The sequence below is a fragment of the Rhinatrema bivittatum genome, chromosome 3, assembly GCF_901001135.1.
Source record: "Rhinatrema bivittatum chromosome 3, aRhiBiv1.1, whole genome shotgun sequence".
NCBI lineage: Eukaryota > Metazoa > Chordata > Amphibia > Gymnophiona > Rhinatrematidae > Rhinatrema > Rhinatrema bivittatum.
The window spans coordinates 303,268,711-303,285,166 of record NC_042617.1 but is presented as its reverse complement, the minus strand read 5'-3'; the positions used below and the strand labels follow the sequence as shown (position 1 = coordinate 303,285,166).

Here is a 16,456-nt window from a genome sequence, read left to right as displayed (position 1 = left end):
ACGACAGGACAAATCAGCCATACAATCCTTCTCCTTCCCACAGAGTTAAAACTTAGCTTGTGAAATGACTGAAGAAACTTGTATGATAGTGATTGCGCAGGAATAACCCGCACTTGCTCAAAGACTTCTAAGTCTTTCAAAGCTCTGAGAAAGCTTTTTCACATCGGCATTGTGCTTGTTGCCGGCATTAATAGCATGGAATCTTAGTGTTTGAGTACTTGCCAAGTAGTTGTGACTTGGACTGGCCACTGTTGGAGACAGGATACATAGAAACATATAGAAATGACAGCAGAAAAAGACTAATCAGCCCATCCAGTCTTCCCAGCAAGCTTCCACACACACTTTCCCATACTTATCTGTTTCACCAACCACCAATTTCGGGGCCCTGATTGAAAACTGTTTGATTCAAGTTTCCTGCCATCTGAGCTTGATGGACTCTTGGTCTCACCTAGTATGCCATATCTTATGTTCTTATGACATTGCCCACTCGTGTGGCTGATTTGTCCTTCTGTCTACTAGGAACACCTGTTACAGGTAAGCAACTTTGCTTCAGCAGTGAATCTGCTGCCTGGAAGAGTTTGGTATGGAGACATTAACTGGGTAACTCTCATCTAACCTGCTCACTTTTCTGCTTCATTTTTTTCCCTGATGTCTCCTACGCTTGCCTCTTTTTTTTTTTTTTCCTTCTCATTTTCACTCATCTCTTCTTTTACTATTCTTCCTCTTCTCCTTTCTTTTCCTTGCACTGATCTCCTATTTTTGTTGTTCTTTGCTCTGTTGACTTCCCTTTTTTTTGTCCTGCCTCAGGCCATCTTCTGGCTGTGCTCAGGTGCTGTCTTACCCAGGTCACAGCCCCATCACCAGCCTGGCCTGGTCTCCTGGTGGAGAAATGTTGCTGTCCGCCTCTCCTGTTGACACCTCCATGCTGGTAAGTAAAGTCTTTGCTACTTTTCCTTTTCAAATATAGCATAAAACAAAAAGGAATTAAGTTAGTGGACAGCAACCAAGTTTTTCAAGTTATAGAAAAAAAAATTGTATTTATAAATATGCAGTTGCCCCTTGTTTTGTGACTTGCCCATATAACTGCATGTTAGTTTACATGTTATCAAGGCCACTGCTAATTTTATGGTAGTATGAAAGGACTAGGGTTTCCTGTTCCCCAGATCAATCCAGACGAGTGGAGTTATGCATCCCTACCAGCAGATGGAGGCAGACGACAAAACTTTGAGGCACTGCTACATAATCGAGAGTGCAGCCTGCAGTCCTTCAGTATTACCCTGTCTCCAGCAGGTGATAGTGGTGCATACCTGCAGTCTGGAGGTGGTGTTTAAAAAAAAAAAAAGGATGATTTTGCTCCCCAAGGTGTTAGGTTCCTTCGTGGGCCATTCCTCAGGTAGAGCAGGGTGGGCTTGTTTACCCTGCCTGTGCAATTCAGTCCTTGTTGGTTGTCTGAATATAAATCCTCTCTACTTCATTCCCCCCTGTCGTTGAAGCAGTGAGCTGCGCTGGATGTGCATTGAAAGTGAAGTATCAGGCTTATTTGGTTTGGGGTAGTAACTGCCATAAAAAGCAAGCTACTCCTTTATGGATGCAAATGCTTTTTTCCACATTTCCTCTTGCCGTTGAAGCATAGAGCAATGTTGGAGTTGCATTAACCGTTTGTATGTTTATTGAATAAGGATGTTAATCTCCAGGTAGTAGCCGTCATTCCCGCAAGCAAGCCACCCCCGTGCCTCTTCATTCACATCCTCTAGACTTTATGGATCCACAGTGTTTATCCCGCACCCCTTTGAAATCCTTCATAGTTTCGGTCTTCACCACGTCCTCCGGAAGGGCGTTCCAGGCATCCACCACCCTCTCCATGAAGAAATACTCCCTGACATTGGTTCTGAGTCTTCCTCCCTGGAGTTTTAAATCGTGACCCCTGGTTCTGCTGATTTTTTTTTGCAACGGAAAAGGTTTGTCGTTGTCTTTGGATCATTAAAACCTTTCTAGTATCTGAAAGTTTGAATCATATCACCCCTGCTCCTCCTTTCCTCCAGGGTGTACATATTTAGATTCTTCAATCTCTCCTCATAAGTCATTCGATGAAGACTCTCCACCTTTTTGGTCGCCCTTCTCTGGACCGCCTCCATCCTGTCTCTGTCCCTTCGGAGATACGGTCTCCAGAACTGAACACAGTACTCCAGGTGAGGCCTCACCAAGTACCTGTATAAGGGGATTATCACTTCCCTTTTCTTACTCTATATTCCTCTCTCTATGCAGCCCAGCATTCTTCTGGCGTTAGCTATCGCCTTGTCACATTGTTTCGCCGACTTCAGATCATTAGAGACTATCACCCCAAGATCTTTCTCCTGCTCCATACATATCAGCCCTTCTCCTCCCATCGAATACAGTTCTTTTGGATTTCCACACCCCATATGCATGACTCTGCACTTCTTGGCATTGAATCTCAACTGCCATATTGGTGATGGTACTGGGAGCTGCTTCTTGGCTGTTGTGGACTGTGACTTGGTGTGGACAGCCGCTAGAGGGGTGGCTTCTGTGATAGCGGTTAGGCACCAATTATGACTGCGAAATTGGTTGGCAGACACTATTTCCAAGTCCAATTTAACAAGGTTACTCTAAAGGTTCTCTCTTATTCGAAAGTGAGTTGGAAAAGATGGCGAATAGCTGGGATGAATCCAGGGTTCCTTGATTGCCAGAGGACAAGAAGGCGACTTCCCAGCCTTTTGGGGCAAAGACCTGCTTCAGGGATTCCCATCTGTTTCATCCTTAGAGGAGCAACTACTCAAAGGTTTCGTCCCTTCAGAAGATCTCTGTCTTTTCAGCCTAAGAAGCCTCATAAGGATATGGGCTTTGGGTCTAGAGCACCTTGATCTTCACAGTGAAGGTGTGGGTGCTCACCTACTGGATAGGCGGAGGTCTATCTCGCTTTTCTCAAAGGTGGGCCCAGATTACGACGGACTAGAGAATCCTGGAAGTGGTAAGGGACAGCTATACTGTAGAATTTCTCTGAATTCCTCCAGATGCATTTATGGCCTCTCCATGTAACTCTTTACAGAAGAGAGTGGCAGTGGAGACTACATTAAGGAGGCTGTTGGATTTGAAGGCCATAATTCCTATTCCCAGATCTCAAGAAAATATGGGGCACTGTTCCTTTTATTTTGCTCTTCCCAAGAAGGAAGAGAAGTCCTTTTGACCTATCTTGGATCTAAAGGGAGTCAGTCAACATTTTCATGTGACTCATTTCAGAATGGGAACTATGTTCATAGAAATGGCAGTACAAATGGGAATTTCTCACACCTCTTGACGTGATGGAGGCCTATCTGCATATTCCCATGTGCCAGGATCATCACTACCTACATTTTGCCTTTCTGGGACATCTTCAATTTCAGGCCCTGCCCTTCGGACTGGCTATTGCGTCCAGGAACTTCTCTAAGATCATGTGCTGGTAGTCTCATCTGTACATGAGGAGGGCATTCTGGTCCATCCGTATCTTGATGATTGGTTGATTTGGGCCAAAAGTGCAGACGAATCATTTGGCATTTCGTAAGATGATCTACAATGCTTTAGGAGCTAGAATAGGTGGTGAACTTGGCCAAGAGTAGTTTATAGCTGTCTCAGATGCTAGATTATCTCGGCATACAATTTGATACGGACTGGGCAGAGTGTTTCTACCGGGCAGTCACATTCAGAGGTTAATTACTCAAGTTCAGGCCCTGAGACTATTTGCCTGCCATTGTGGTCTTACCCGCAGGTCTTGGGATCAATGGCAGCCACGTTGGATGTAGTTCCCTCGGCAAGGATGCACATTGCAGCCCCTTCAGCGCGCTTTGCTCTCCCAGTGAAATCCACAGTTGCAGAAATAAGCAATGAGGCTCCACTTGCCATTGAAGATGAGCATCCAGTTGCAGTGGTGGTTACAAGCATATCCTCTCAGGAAGGGGATTTCCATGGTGACACCGGACTTGCTAGTGCTCACGACAGATGCAAGCCTTCTGGATTGGGGGGCTCACTGTCAAGAGTTGGTGGCGCAAAGTTGGTGGAATGCCGAGGAGTGGCAGTGGACCATCAATTGGTTGGAAGCATGTGCAATTCAACTGGCATGCTTGCAGTTCGCCAAGCAGCTGGAAGCTCTAGGGTTAAAGGTAATGTTGGACAATGCCACAACAGTGGCCTACATCAATCATCAAGGCGGAACCAGAAGCCAACAGGGGTCAATGGAGGTTATTGCGTTCATGGCATGGGCAGAACAACATCCCCAGGACATATCCACCTCCCACATTGCTGGGAAGGACAATGTAAGGGCCTGCTTCCTCAGTAGGTAGGTCTTGGACCCAGGAGAGTGTGAGTTGGTAGATGAGGCCTTTCAACTCATAGTGATGTACTGGGATTGCTCATGTGGAACATTTAAAACTAATCGGAGAAAAGAGATCACTAGGGGGTGTTGAAGGGAAAGGATGTGATTCCTTCTCTCTCGGCCTTAGGCCTATTGAATCGGACCCCAGCCACCCCCTTTTAGATGCCAGATTGGATATAATCTCAAATATCCAGAATCTACTGGTAGTGGGCTCTGTATTGGTGGACATGACCTCTCGAGTGGTCCGTAAGGACAAAGAAAAGGGGAAGGAACGTCTAAAGCCTGCTCCACCTCAAGGAATGGCCGCAGTAAGTGAATGCTCAAGCCCCCCTATGGCGCCTATCGCAGACATTAAATGCACAGTTTTAGAGACTCTGGGTCCTGAGCTTCAAAATCTTTCCTCTAAAATCTCAGAATTATCCGCGAATTTGGGGAAATTTGAGAGCTGGTTTGAGGAGATAGAAACGCAAGTTTCGGAGACACAAGATGGCCTCTGTGTGGCACAATCTGAGATTAGCAAACTGCAGATTGTAATAGCAAAGCATACCGCCCGTATTGAGGATCTTGAAAATAGATCACGCAGGTCAAACCTGCGTTTTATTGGGTTGCCTGAAACAATTGAAGAGAAATATCTCGCCCCGAAGCTGGAGGAATGGCTGGAGAAAGACCTCGCTCTCTCCCATACACATGGCCGGCTGCGCATTGAGCGGGCCCTCCGTTTGGGGCAGAGACACTCAAATGCCACCAGGCCCCATGTGGTGGTGGCGAAGATCTTCAATTATGCCCACAAACAAGAAATACTGCAGGCTGCAAGGGGGGAAAAGCTTTCCTTTGAAAATGCCAAAATTTTAATCTTCCAGGATTTCTCAGCGGCGGTCTCGGCGCAGCAGAGGCTTATGGCCCCGATTTGCACTCAGTTGATTGCGCAGGGCATTCGGGCCACTCTGGCTCTCCCGGCCAGACTGAGAATGGCGTTGCAAACGGGGGTGAAATGGTTTGATTCTGCTGAAGAAGCCCGACATTTGTTGGCAGACAAAGAAATACAGAGGGAGAATTCTGCGATCGCTCTGGAGCAGGCTTAATGAGGTAGACCACGTGGTAGCCTCCAGGGAGATTCTCGTTGAGACTTGCATGAAATTAACGGACCTGCATTACAACAGCAGAAGTCATGGAGGGGGGTCGTTTTCTTTTACTCCTCAATTGTAATGCAGGCACAGATAAGTGCATTGCCGGTGTAAAACCTCGGAGTCCTCTTTCTTTCAGGCCGGTTCAGCGTGTGGTTTTCTTGATGGACTGTTCCAGCGAGGTGGGGAGGAGGACAATTCTCTGAGGCACATTGGTGAAGACGATTCAGGTTTTTTTGGACTAGCACATAAGTGCCGCAAAAGATTTATATACTTTTCCTCTTACTTAGGAATTGTTTCTAATTGCTACTCCGGTGTGGGGTTTACAGTTGGGGGGTAGATTTGGTGTCGATACTTTAGCAGAGCACTTCAACTTCTGAGTTATTTAGTGAACAAGGGGTCGGCATTACTATTAGTTTTCAAGCAGCGGGTATTATCCCAGACACTTGAACCCCTCATTGGAGAGTCAAATTGGGGAAGAGCCCCGGGTTAATATTTTTCTTGTTGTGTGCCGGAGTAATACTGCCGGCGGGGCTCGGCCGGACTATTAATATCTGTTAAAACGGCCACGGCGCCACATGTTTTTTTTTTTTGGCGAATCTGGCAGTTTCTGTATTTAAAAAAAAAATAATAATAATAATAAAAAAAAAAATAGGAAGGGCACAGCCTGCTGTGATCTTTTCTGTTGTTTTCACAGTGGGTTGTGGGGGCTGCTCACATTGAGGGAATGGAGAGGGGTGGGTTAGAGGGTTAATGTAAGGGCAAGTGATCTCGATCTTTGTTAAGATCACAGGTGCAGGAGTTTGGAGGGGTCAGGAGGGGGGGGGGGGGCAGGGGAGGGGGGCAAAGTGGGGTGTTCGACAAGGAGTAGTATTCTGTATCTTATGTTTATTAATGTGTTCAGTGGCCCGCTTGATGCAGAGAGGGAGCATTGCTTGGTGCGCAGTGGGAGATTCCAGCTTTGATGAAACTCTCACCGAGGCAGAAGAAGAAATTTTTGGATACCTGGGATCTATACTTGCAGAGCCTTCCTCATCGGGTACGAAGTTTAATCATCAATGAGTGAAAAAGTTCTTGTGAATTCTCAAAGCTTCAGACTTAATGCGCCATTGATCTGCTGCCGGTAGAGGAGCACTGGACTTAAGACTTTATGACTCCTTGGGGAGAGGGTGGGGGGGAAAGGGAGTTACTGACTTATGTCTTCATTTGTTATTTCCATTTGTTTGGCAGGGGATGACTCAGAACCCCGTTGTCCCCTGTGTAATGTACTTTATGTGAAAATAATAAAAAACGTTTGACCTTAAAACTAATCGGAGAAAGTTCTTTTTTACTCAACGCACAATTAAACTCTGGAATTTGTTGCCAGAGGATGTGGTTCGTGCAGTTAGTATAGCTGTGTTTAAAAAAGGATTGGATAAGTTCTTGGAGGAGAAGTCCATTACCTGCTATTAATTAAGTTGACTTAGAAAATAGCCACTGCTATTACTAGCAATGGTAACATGGAATAGACTTAGTTTTTGGGTACTTGCCAGGTTCTTATGGCCTGGATTGGCCACTGTTGGAGACAGGATGCTGGGCTGGATGGACCCTTGGTCTGACCCAGTATGGCATGTTCTTATGTTCTTATATAAGATACTAATACTTTTTTATATAAATACGACATGTATAGGAATGAATAGATGGTTAGTAATTTTTATGCAAAAATGTATAAAATATTGAGGATTGATAGATTGTGTATCTTTTTGAGATATAATTATTGTAGTTACTATTTAGAGATTATATTCTTTCCTTCTATTGATGTGCCTGTTAAAGCTCTGGTTTTTATGACATTGATTTCAGGAGGAATCAAGGAGATGAGCATTCTGGTCTACTTCAGTAAGAGTTTGCAGGTTCTCTAAGCACCTCATTTAGGTGTGCGGGCTGGGAGAAGCTGCACCTTAGATGCAGCAGACCTGAGAGCTATTGTAGCCTTTTCCTGCCTTGTCTGAGTGGAGCTTAGGTACATCTCACTTGTCTAGACTGATCTGGCATGGATGATAAGGAAGGTGACATTTAAACTTACCTGTTAATTTCCTTTCCTTTAGTCCTACCAGATTAGTCTAGAGACACCACCTAGGGAAACTGTGGCAATCAATGGCGCTCAGTCTGACAAATTCAGAAACCCTAGTCATGACCTTGATATAGAGATTATTTTATTCCTAGGAGTGAAGTTTGTTGGGCTTCATCAGGTTTTGGTTGTGGTGGTGATTTGGGAACAAAAACAGTCAAATGTCATCTGTTTTCTTGGCTTTGACCTAGAATACTGAATTGCTGAAAGCAGCAACACACCCCTGTAGGAGAAGTGCAATAAGCTTTGAGCTCTTTAGCTCCGTTTCCATCTGCTGGCAGGGATAAATAACCTATTTGCCTGGAATGGTCTCGCAAGATTAAGGAAAGGAAATTAACAGGCAAGTTTATTAACTCCTTCAAAAAAGTGAAGCAGATTTGTGAGGCAAGACTTGCCTTGGGTAAAGCCATGCTGACTTTGTTCCATTAAACCATGTCTTTCTATATGTTCTGTGATTTTGATATTTAGAACACTTTCCACTATTTTTCCTGGCACTGAAGTCAGGCTAACCGGTCTGTAATTTCCCGGATCTCCCCTGGAGCCCTTTTTAAATATGGGGGTTACATTAGCTATCCTCCAGTCTTCAGGTACAATGGATGATTTTAATGATGAGTTACAAATTTTTACTAATAGGTCTGAAATTTCATTTTTTAGTTCCTTCAGAACTCTGGGGTGTGTATACCATCCGGTCCAGGTGATTTACTACTCTTCAGTTTATCAATCAGGTCTACCACATCTTCTAGGTTCACCGTGATTTGGTTCAGTCCATCTGAATCATTTCCCATGAAAACCTTCTCCAGTATGTGTACTTCCCCAACATCCTCTTCAGTAAACACCGAAGAAAAGAAATCATCTAATCTTTCCGCGATGGCTTTATCTTCTCTAATTGCCCCTTTAACTCCTCGATCATCTAACGGTCCAACTGACTCCCTCACAGGCTTTCTGCTTCGGATATATTTTAAAAAGTTTTTACTGTGAGTTTTTGCCTCTACGGCCAACTTCTTTTCAAATTCTCTCTTAGCCTGTCTTATCAATGTCTTACATTTAACTTGCCAACGTTTATGCATTATCCTATTTTCTTCTGTAGGAGCCTTCTTCCAATTTTTGAATGAAGATCTTTTGGCTAAAATAGCTTCTTTCACCTCCCCTTTTAACCATGCTGGTAATCGTTTTGCCTGCTTTCCACCTATCTTAATGTGTAGAATACATCTGGATTGTGCTTATAGGATGGTATTTTTTAACAATTACCATGCCTCTTGCACACTTTTTACTTTTGTAGCTGCTCCTTTCAGTTTTTTTCTAACTATTTTTCTCATTTTATCAAAGTTTCTCTTTTGAAAGTTTAGCACGAGAGCCGTGGATTTGCTTACTGTCCCCCTTCCAGTCATTAATTCAAATTTGATCATATTATGATCACTATTGCCAAGCGGTCTCACCACCGTTAACTCTCTCACCAAATCCTGTGCTTCACTGAGAATTAGATCTAAAATTGCTCCCTCTCTCGTCTGTTCCTGAACCAGTTGCTCCATAAAGCTATCATTTATTCCATCCAGGAACTTTATCTCTGTAGCGTGTCCCGATGTTACATTTACCCAGTCAATATTTGTGAGATGGTTGAGACATCTGGTCCCGTTGAAAAAGGTAGCCATGGTGGTTCAAGATAAGTACTATTTTTCATTCCCTCCTTTATATTATTAATCATATTTTTATAATCTTTTCTAGATATATGGCTCTTATTATAAAGATTATTACTCGCCCCTGAGGAAGCTAACCCAGCGAAACACCGGCCAGTGTAGGGCAATGCTGGCAACCATTTTTGAATGAGTCATTCTTGTTGATATAAACGGAGGACATTTTTTAAATATAGAAAAAGAAAAAAGAAAAAATTGTTTGCATTAAATAAAATGAGGAAGGTGAATGATCGATAAGACCGGTTAGTGTCTGAGTGAAAAGTGACACATAACGTCAAGGCTTGCTGACACCTTCATAGGCTAAATAATTGTTAAGTGTTTGTTTGGGTTCCACATTTCTGTATATTTGGTAATTGAAGTCTCCCATTATTACCGCACTACCAGTTTGGTTAGCTTCCCTAATTTCTCTTAGCATTTCACTGTCAGTCTCACCATCTTGATCAGGTGGACGGTGGTATACTCCTATCACTATAGTCTTCCCTGACACACAAGGGATTTCTACCCATAAAGATTCAATTTTGCATTTAGTCTCATGCAGGATGTTTATCCTGTTGGACTCTATGCCATCCCGGACATAAAGTGCCACATCTCCTCCCGAGTGCTCCTCTCTGTCATTGCGATATAATTTGTACCCCGGTATAGCTCTGTCCCATTGGTTGTCCTCCTTTCACCATGTCTCTGAGATGCCAATTAAGTCTATGTCATCATTTACTGCTATACATTCTAATTCTCCCATCTTACTTCTTAGACTTCTGGCATTAGCATACAAACATTTCAAAGTTTGTTTTTTGTTTGTATTTTCATTCTGCTTTTTAATTGATTGGGATGTTAGAATTTTTTTAGCTCAGGTGAGTTTTTAGTTACAGGCACTTGGACTACTTTTCTTATTATTGGAACCTCACTGTCGGGATGCCCTAATTCTAATGCATTAGTATCATTTGAAGATACCTCTCTCCGAACCATACGCTGTCGGCTTTCCCCTTTGTTCTAGTTTAAAAGCTGCTCTATCTCCTTTTTAAAGGTTAGCGCCAGCAGTCTGGTTCCACCCTGGTTAAGGTGGAGCCCATCCCTTCGGAAGAGACTCCCCCCTTCCCCAAAAGGTTCCCCAGTTCCTAACAAAACTGAATCCCTCTTCCTTGCACCATCGTCTCATCCACGCATTGAGACTCGGGAGCTCTGCCTGCCTCTGGTGATCTGCGCGTGGAACAGGGAGCATTTCAGAGAATGCTACCCTGGAGGTTCTGGATTTAAGCTTTCTACCTAAGAGTCTAAATTTGGCTTCCAGAACCTCCCTCCCACATTTTCCTATGTCGTTGGTGCCCACATGTACCACGACAGCCGGCTTCTCCGCAACACTGTCTAAAATCCTATTTAGGTGACGTGTGAGGTCCGCCACCTTCGCACCAGGTAGGCATGTTACCAGGCGATCCCCACGCCCACCAGCCACCCAGCTGTCTACATTCCTAATAATCGAATCACCAACTATGACGGCTGACCTAACCCTTCCCTCCTGGGCAGTAGGCCTTAGGGAGATATCCTCGGTGCGAAAGGATAGTGCATCACCTGGAGAGCAGGTCCTTGCTACAGGATCCTTTCCTGCTACACCAGATTGATGCTCTCCAATCATGAGACCACCTTCCTCCAAGGCAGCACCAGGGCTGCCAGTCTGAAGTTGGGACTTGGCTACTATGTCCCTGAAGGTCTCATCTATATACTGCCTCAGCTCCTCCAGGTCTGCCACTCTGGCCTCCAGAGATCGGACTCGTTCTCTGAGAGCCAGGAGCTCTTTGCATCGCATGCACATGTACAACTTCTCACCATTTCTAAGAGCTGTTTGTTAACAGTAAATAATGTATTATACCATTTGCTGATCTTGTATCTTTTCTACCAGGTCTGGGATGTGTCCACTGAGAACTGTGTGCCACTGCAGCGAGTTGGAGGGGGGGGAGTCACGTACCTGGCCTGGTCACCTGATGGGAGCAAAGTATTGGCAGCCACGCCTTCTAGTGTCTTCAGGTGAACATATCCCTGTCAGCAGCAAGCTGCGGTCCTGAGAGTTTGTTCAGCATGTTGGCAAAACAGATTAGATTGCTCTTTGCCTTTAAACTGGCCCTCCTGTAAAAAGTCATATTGTAAAGAAGAGAGATTTGGGTATTAGCATGTGTTTTTGGAATGTCCAGTTTTACATCTACTCAGTTTATTGGCTTGATGTTTTGTCATTTTTCAAATTATGGAATCCGATTTCTGCAATAAAAAAAGAGACTACAAAGCTCTGGCTTTATTTTTCTGTATCCAATACAAACAGACAGGCAGTATCAGTAAATGGCTATCCTGTTATATGATTGGATTGATAATCTGTTTTGTTTACTGCAGAGTATGGGAGGCACAAATGTGGACCTGTGAGCGCTGGCCCACACTTAAAGGCCGTTGTCAGGTGAGTAATAAAGCATCTCTTGGGCAATCGGTATTCTCCTCCCCATATCCACATTGTCCTTGATAATTCTTCCTGTTCTGAAGCTCTCATACACCAGCTTTCCCCTTCCCATTTAGCTTTTCTTGAGGAAATGTAAAGTATGAGGGATTCCAGGGCCCTCAGGATGTGAACTTTTCTGGCTTTGAACAAAAAATTCTACCACCAAGTCACACAATCCACTTTTCTGAATGTTGGGAGTGTTTCCCTCTCCTGGTTTAAGTAGCTGGAGCCTGAACTAGGAATGGCTCTCAGATCTTTAGCATGAAATTATTGAGTGGTAAATGCAAGTCCTTGATTTTTGTCCTCCCTTTTCACATCTTTCTTTGCTTCATGTAGACAGGATGTTGGAGCCCAGATGGAAGCCGATTACTGTTTGCCGTGCAGGGAGAATCCCTCATCTATTCTTTATCCTTTGCAGAGCATGATGGTGAGTCATCAGATTTATAGCATCCAGATTGGTGAGAGAAGGCAGCACAACCTGTAGAGAGAGACCTACCTAGATAATTAGCCGAGTGATCAGGACACCCAAGTTCATGTTCTGTTTCTGTCTCTTGACATTTGCAGTGACCTTGGGCCGAGTCGTGTAATCTCCCATTGCCTCACGTACCCACTCAGACTGTGAACTTTTAAAGTAAGAGACTTAGAGTATCTGTGTGTGCTGTCCATACCCCAGACCAGTCCAGACTCCTTGCTTTTGCCTCCCTGCCAGCAGATGGAGACTGAAAAGAAAATCTTTACTGACTCTGCTACTTAACCTAGTGTGCCACCTGCAGTCCCTCAGTATTTCTCTGACTCCAGCAGATGATAAAGGTGTAAAAAAAAAAAAAATTTAGGAGTCCTCCCAGGGGTTGTTAGGTACCTGGTGAGACCACCCACCCCCCGGCTCAACAAATTCCAGTGGAAATTTCCAAGGGCGTCATGCTAAAAGAAGCGGAGAAGCTGGAAGCCAATTTTGCCTTTATGGCGCTGCCTTGTATGATCTCGTTCTTACCTCAGCTAGAAGAATGGCATTGTCTGTTGTGGTTATGAAACTGATCAGTGGATGCAGCCTTCCAAGTCCTGTTTGAGAAAGTTACCCTTTAAGGGAAAACTCCTGTTTGGTCAAGCACTCTGGGGGAAAATAAGCCTCTCAAGTTGCCTGAGGATAGACCTAGTAGATCCAAATTCAGAGAGGTCAAACAGTACTGGCCAGGAAAGGCTGCCTCTGCACAGAGGGCCCGCCTCACAGGTAAATATCATTCCTTTCAGGGTGGAAGGAAAGTCTCTGTGGACGGAAACACAACCAGTACAGGTGGCTCCCAGGGTCCTCCCGTGAGCTGCTAGGGGCTTGCTCCCTGGTGCAGCAAATTGAGGGCAGATTTTCACAGTTTTGCAGAGAATGGACCCGAGTCACATCAGACTAGTGAGTTCTGTCAGTCATAAAAACATGGTTACGCCTTAGTTTGTATTCTGTGTGAGGGACCCTTGTATGGTATACACTTGGCGCACTCTAAAAAAAAAAGAGCAATAAATTCCACCTTGGTCTTCAGTTGGTGGCAGTTGTCCCTGCACCAGGGCAGAGTGGGGACTAGGGAGATGTATTTATTTCATGGTTCCCAAGAAAGAAGGCACATTTCATCCAATTCTGGACCTTAAGCGAGTAAATAAGAGGATGAGAGTTGCTTTCTTTCTTATGGAAATCCTCTTGGTTGGTAATTGTAGCAATGAGAGAGGGAGAATTTCTTACATCTCTGGATCTCTTAGAGGAGCCTCTCCATTTACCCATTTGATCAGCTCATCAGAAGTTTCTCATGTTTTCAATCCTTGGAGGGCACAACCTTTTGGCCTAGCCATTGTCCCAAGGACCTTTTCCAAGGTGATGGTGGTGGTGACAGTAGCTGTCTGCACCCGTATCTGAACAATTGGCTGATACGTGCAAAGTCTGAAGGAGGAGTCCCAGTGTTCTACAGCCAGGGTGGTTCAGCTGCTTCAGGATCTGGGGTGGGTTGTAAACTTTTCAAAGATCAAGTTAGAACTCTCTTAGGTTCTGGAGTATTTGGGGAACATTTTTCAATACCCAGACAAAGAAAGGAACCCTTTTGCAGTTGAAGCCTCCCAGAGTATAGGATTACTTGCAGGTTCTGGAATCCATAACCGTGGCTCTTTACCCCTTGGGCAGGAGCGCACATATGCATCCCTTGCAGAGGTTTCTGTGTTGTTGGAAAGCTCAGTCACAGGTCTTTGAAGTGTGGTTGCTGCTGATTTTGGAGACCATAAGCAGTCTAGTGTGGTGGCTCTCCATTCAGAATCTATCCAGAGGAGTACCCTTGGAAACGCCAGACTTAGGTGGTTCTGACAATGGATGCCAGTCTGGGAGGATGGGGGAGCTCATTGTCAATGCACAGGATCTTAAATTCAGCAGAGACATTGTGGTCCATCAATTGATTGGAAATGAGGGCTATAATGAAAATTCTCCAGGAAGGAAGAGCAGTTAGAATATTTTCCAACAATTCAATGGCAGTGGCATATGTGAATCGTCAAGGAGGTACGAGAAGACTCTCGGTGGCTGTAGAGGTGACTTTATTGTTCATGTAGGCAGCATATTTACAAAGCTCTCAGCCTCTCTCGTAGCCAGAATGGAAAATATACAAGCTGATTTTTTGAGTCTGTATACCCTTAATCCAGGAAAGTGAGAACTGGCAAACTGCGCCTTTGTCATGATAACTCGCAGATGGGGTGAACTGAGCTGGGATCTCATAGCCACTTGCAGAAATGCCAAGGTGTTGAGGTTCTTAAGTCACAGACAAAAGGCAGCTTCAGTGGGAGTAGATGCACTTTCTCAGCATTGGCCTCCTTGAGTTGTGTTCCCACCATGGCCAATGATAGGACAGACCTTTCAAAGAATAGAAAGGCACTAGGTTCAGGTGGTCTTGGTTGCGCTGGACTGGCCCAGGTGCCCGTGGTATGCAGAACTCATGAGACTCAAATTGGAGGGACCTCTAAAATTGGGTCACATAAGTTAAGGTCCAGTGACTATTGAAAGGAAGCCTGGCTATTGAAAGGAAAAGACTGAGAAATAAAGCCTACTTGGAAGAAATGGTAACCTCCCTTTTATAGGTATGGTATGCATATCTTTAAGGCTCCAGTACATCTAATTCTGTTGTTTTTACAGAATGGGCTTGGCTTTGAATTTGCTGAAGGTCCAGGTGACAGCTATTACCTGTTACTAGGAGAAGGTTAAAGGAGTGTCCTTGATTGCTAACCCTGATTTCTCGGGGGTTTTTTGTTTTGTTTTGGTTTTTTTAAGAGGAGTGATGCATCTTTGCTGCCCTCTCCAAAAACAGTTTCCTCCATGGGATCTTAATCTGGTGCTTTGGACTTTCTGCAGAGCTCCATTTGAGACCATCAGATGGGCAACTATTAAAGGATTTAACTCTAAAATCTGTCTTTTTGGTGGCAGTCTGTTTGGCGTGCTGTATTTTGGAAATACAGACTGACTTGTAGAGATCCTTTTCTGCAGTTATCGGAGGCTGGAGTGTCCATTTGTATGGTTTCACCTTTCTTGCCAAAAGTGGTTTGTTCCTTTCTTCTAAGTCAGGAGTTCCCAACCTTTCAGCTTCAAAAAGTTTCACGTACCCCCACTCACTGCTCTCTTTTTGCATGCCAAAACAGAAATGGTATACCTTCCTGAATCATTCATAATGTCTAAACGTTTGACCTAAACTGAATTCATAGGGAGGGCAATCTCCAAAGCTATTTAAAAATCGCTCTCATAATTGAAGGCAGAGGCCATTATTGCACCTTCCAATCCAGCTGCATTGGGGAAAAGGAAGAAAGTTCAAAAAATGTTCCAGATTGGCAAATTGGTATGGCCTGGCAGAAAATCGGCACTGATACCTGCAGACCTGCAATCTAAATTTCAAAGGGAAACTGTCTGCCAGTGTTTACCTACATACAAATTTTTGAAACTTTAACTCTCCTTGAAAATTGACCCTCTTTTAGCCTGCTTTTCTTTTATACTTTTTTTTTTCAAGATTTTTACAAACACATACAAAACGTGATAGTCACAGAATCATTTAGATTTTAGAAAAAGCAAAACAATAGCCTGTTTTTCAACAGGAAAAAAGCTAATGAGATTGCCATGTCTGTGTATCTCCTAAATAACTTTTGTGTCATAGCCACATCTGGCTGTTGTCTTATCCTCCCTCCTCCTTGATTCCTAGCAGTCAACTTTCCCTTCTTCCCTCCTCGGACCATGGTGGTTCTCTGTCTTTCCCTTTCTCTGACCAGCATGATTCCTGGGGGTTCTCCCCTGATAGACTGCTATCCACTCCCACTCCCCTTAACAGGTCAATCATACATACCAGTCTCCCTCTTTATCCTTCTTTTCTTCCTTTCTTCCTGTCTCATTCCTTCTCCCCTCTATCTTTCCCCTCATACTGTCAATCCTAGTCATGTTTCCTCCTTTCTTCCTTTGAGCCTTTCTATTCACTTTTCTGGTGCAGCTCTCCTTTCCTCTTCCTCCGTCAGGTCAGTGACAGAGCATGTGGCAGTAGTGGAAAATGTTTCTCACCACTGTGATAACTCAGCTTGCCTCTGCTGTCCTCAGTGTGAAGCAAATGTTCTGACAGACACAATAGGGGCCCATCTCTTCCCCATATCATCACCAAGTGCAGCAACGGGATTTACAATTGGTCCCTCTCTATTCCACCTCTGCTA

General features: G+C 44.3%; 1 protein-coding gene across 4 annotated transcripts in view; it reads left to right on the top strand.

Annotated features, from left to right (window-relative positions):
- The window catches only part of AAAS (aladin WD repeat nucleoporin), a 178,749-nt gene that overhangs the window by 73,775 nt on the left and 88,518 nt on the right, over window positions 1-16,456 (top strand). For all 4 annotated transcript variants that reach the window (XM_029595084.1, XM_029595086.1, XM_029595083.1 and 1 more), the window contains exons 9-12: window positions 808-928; window positions 11,177-11,301; window positions 11,659-11,719; window positions 12,095-12,185. In XM_029595084.1, the coding sequence (XP_029450944.1) occupies window positions 808-928; window positions 11,177-11,301; window positions 11,659-11,719; window positions 12,095-12,185 (398 nt within the window). The remainder of the gene's footprint in view (window positions 1-807; window positions 929-11,176; window positions 11,302-11,658; window positions 11,720-12,094; window positions 12,186-16,456) is intronic.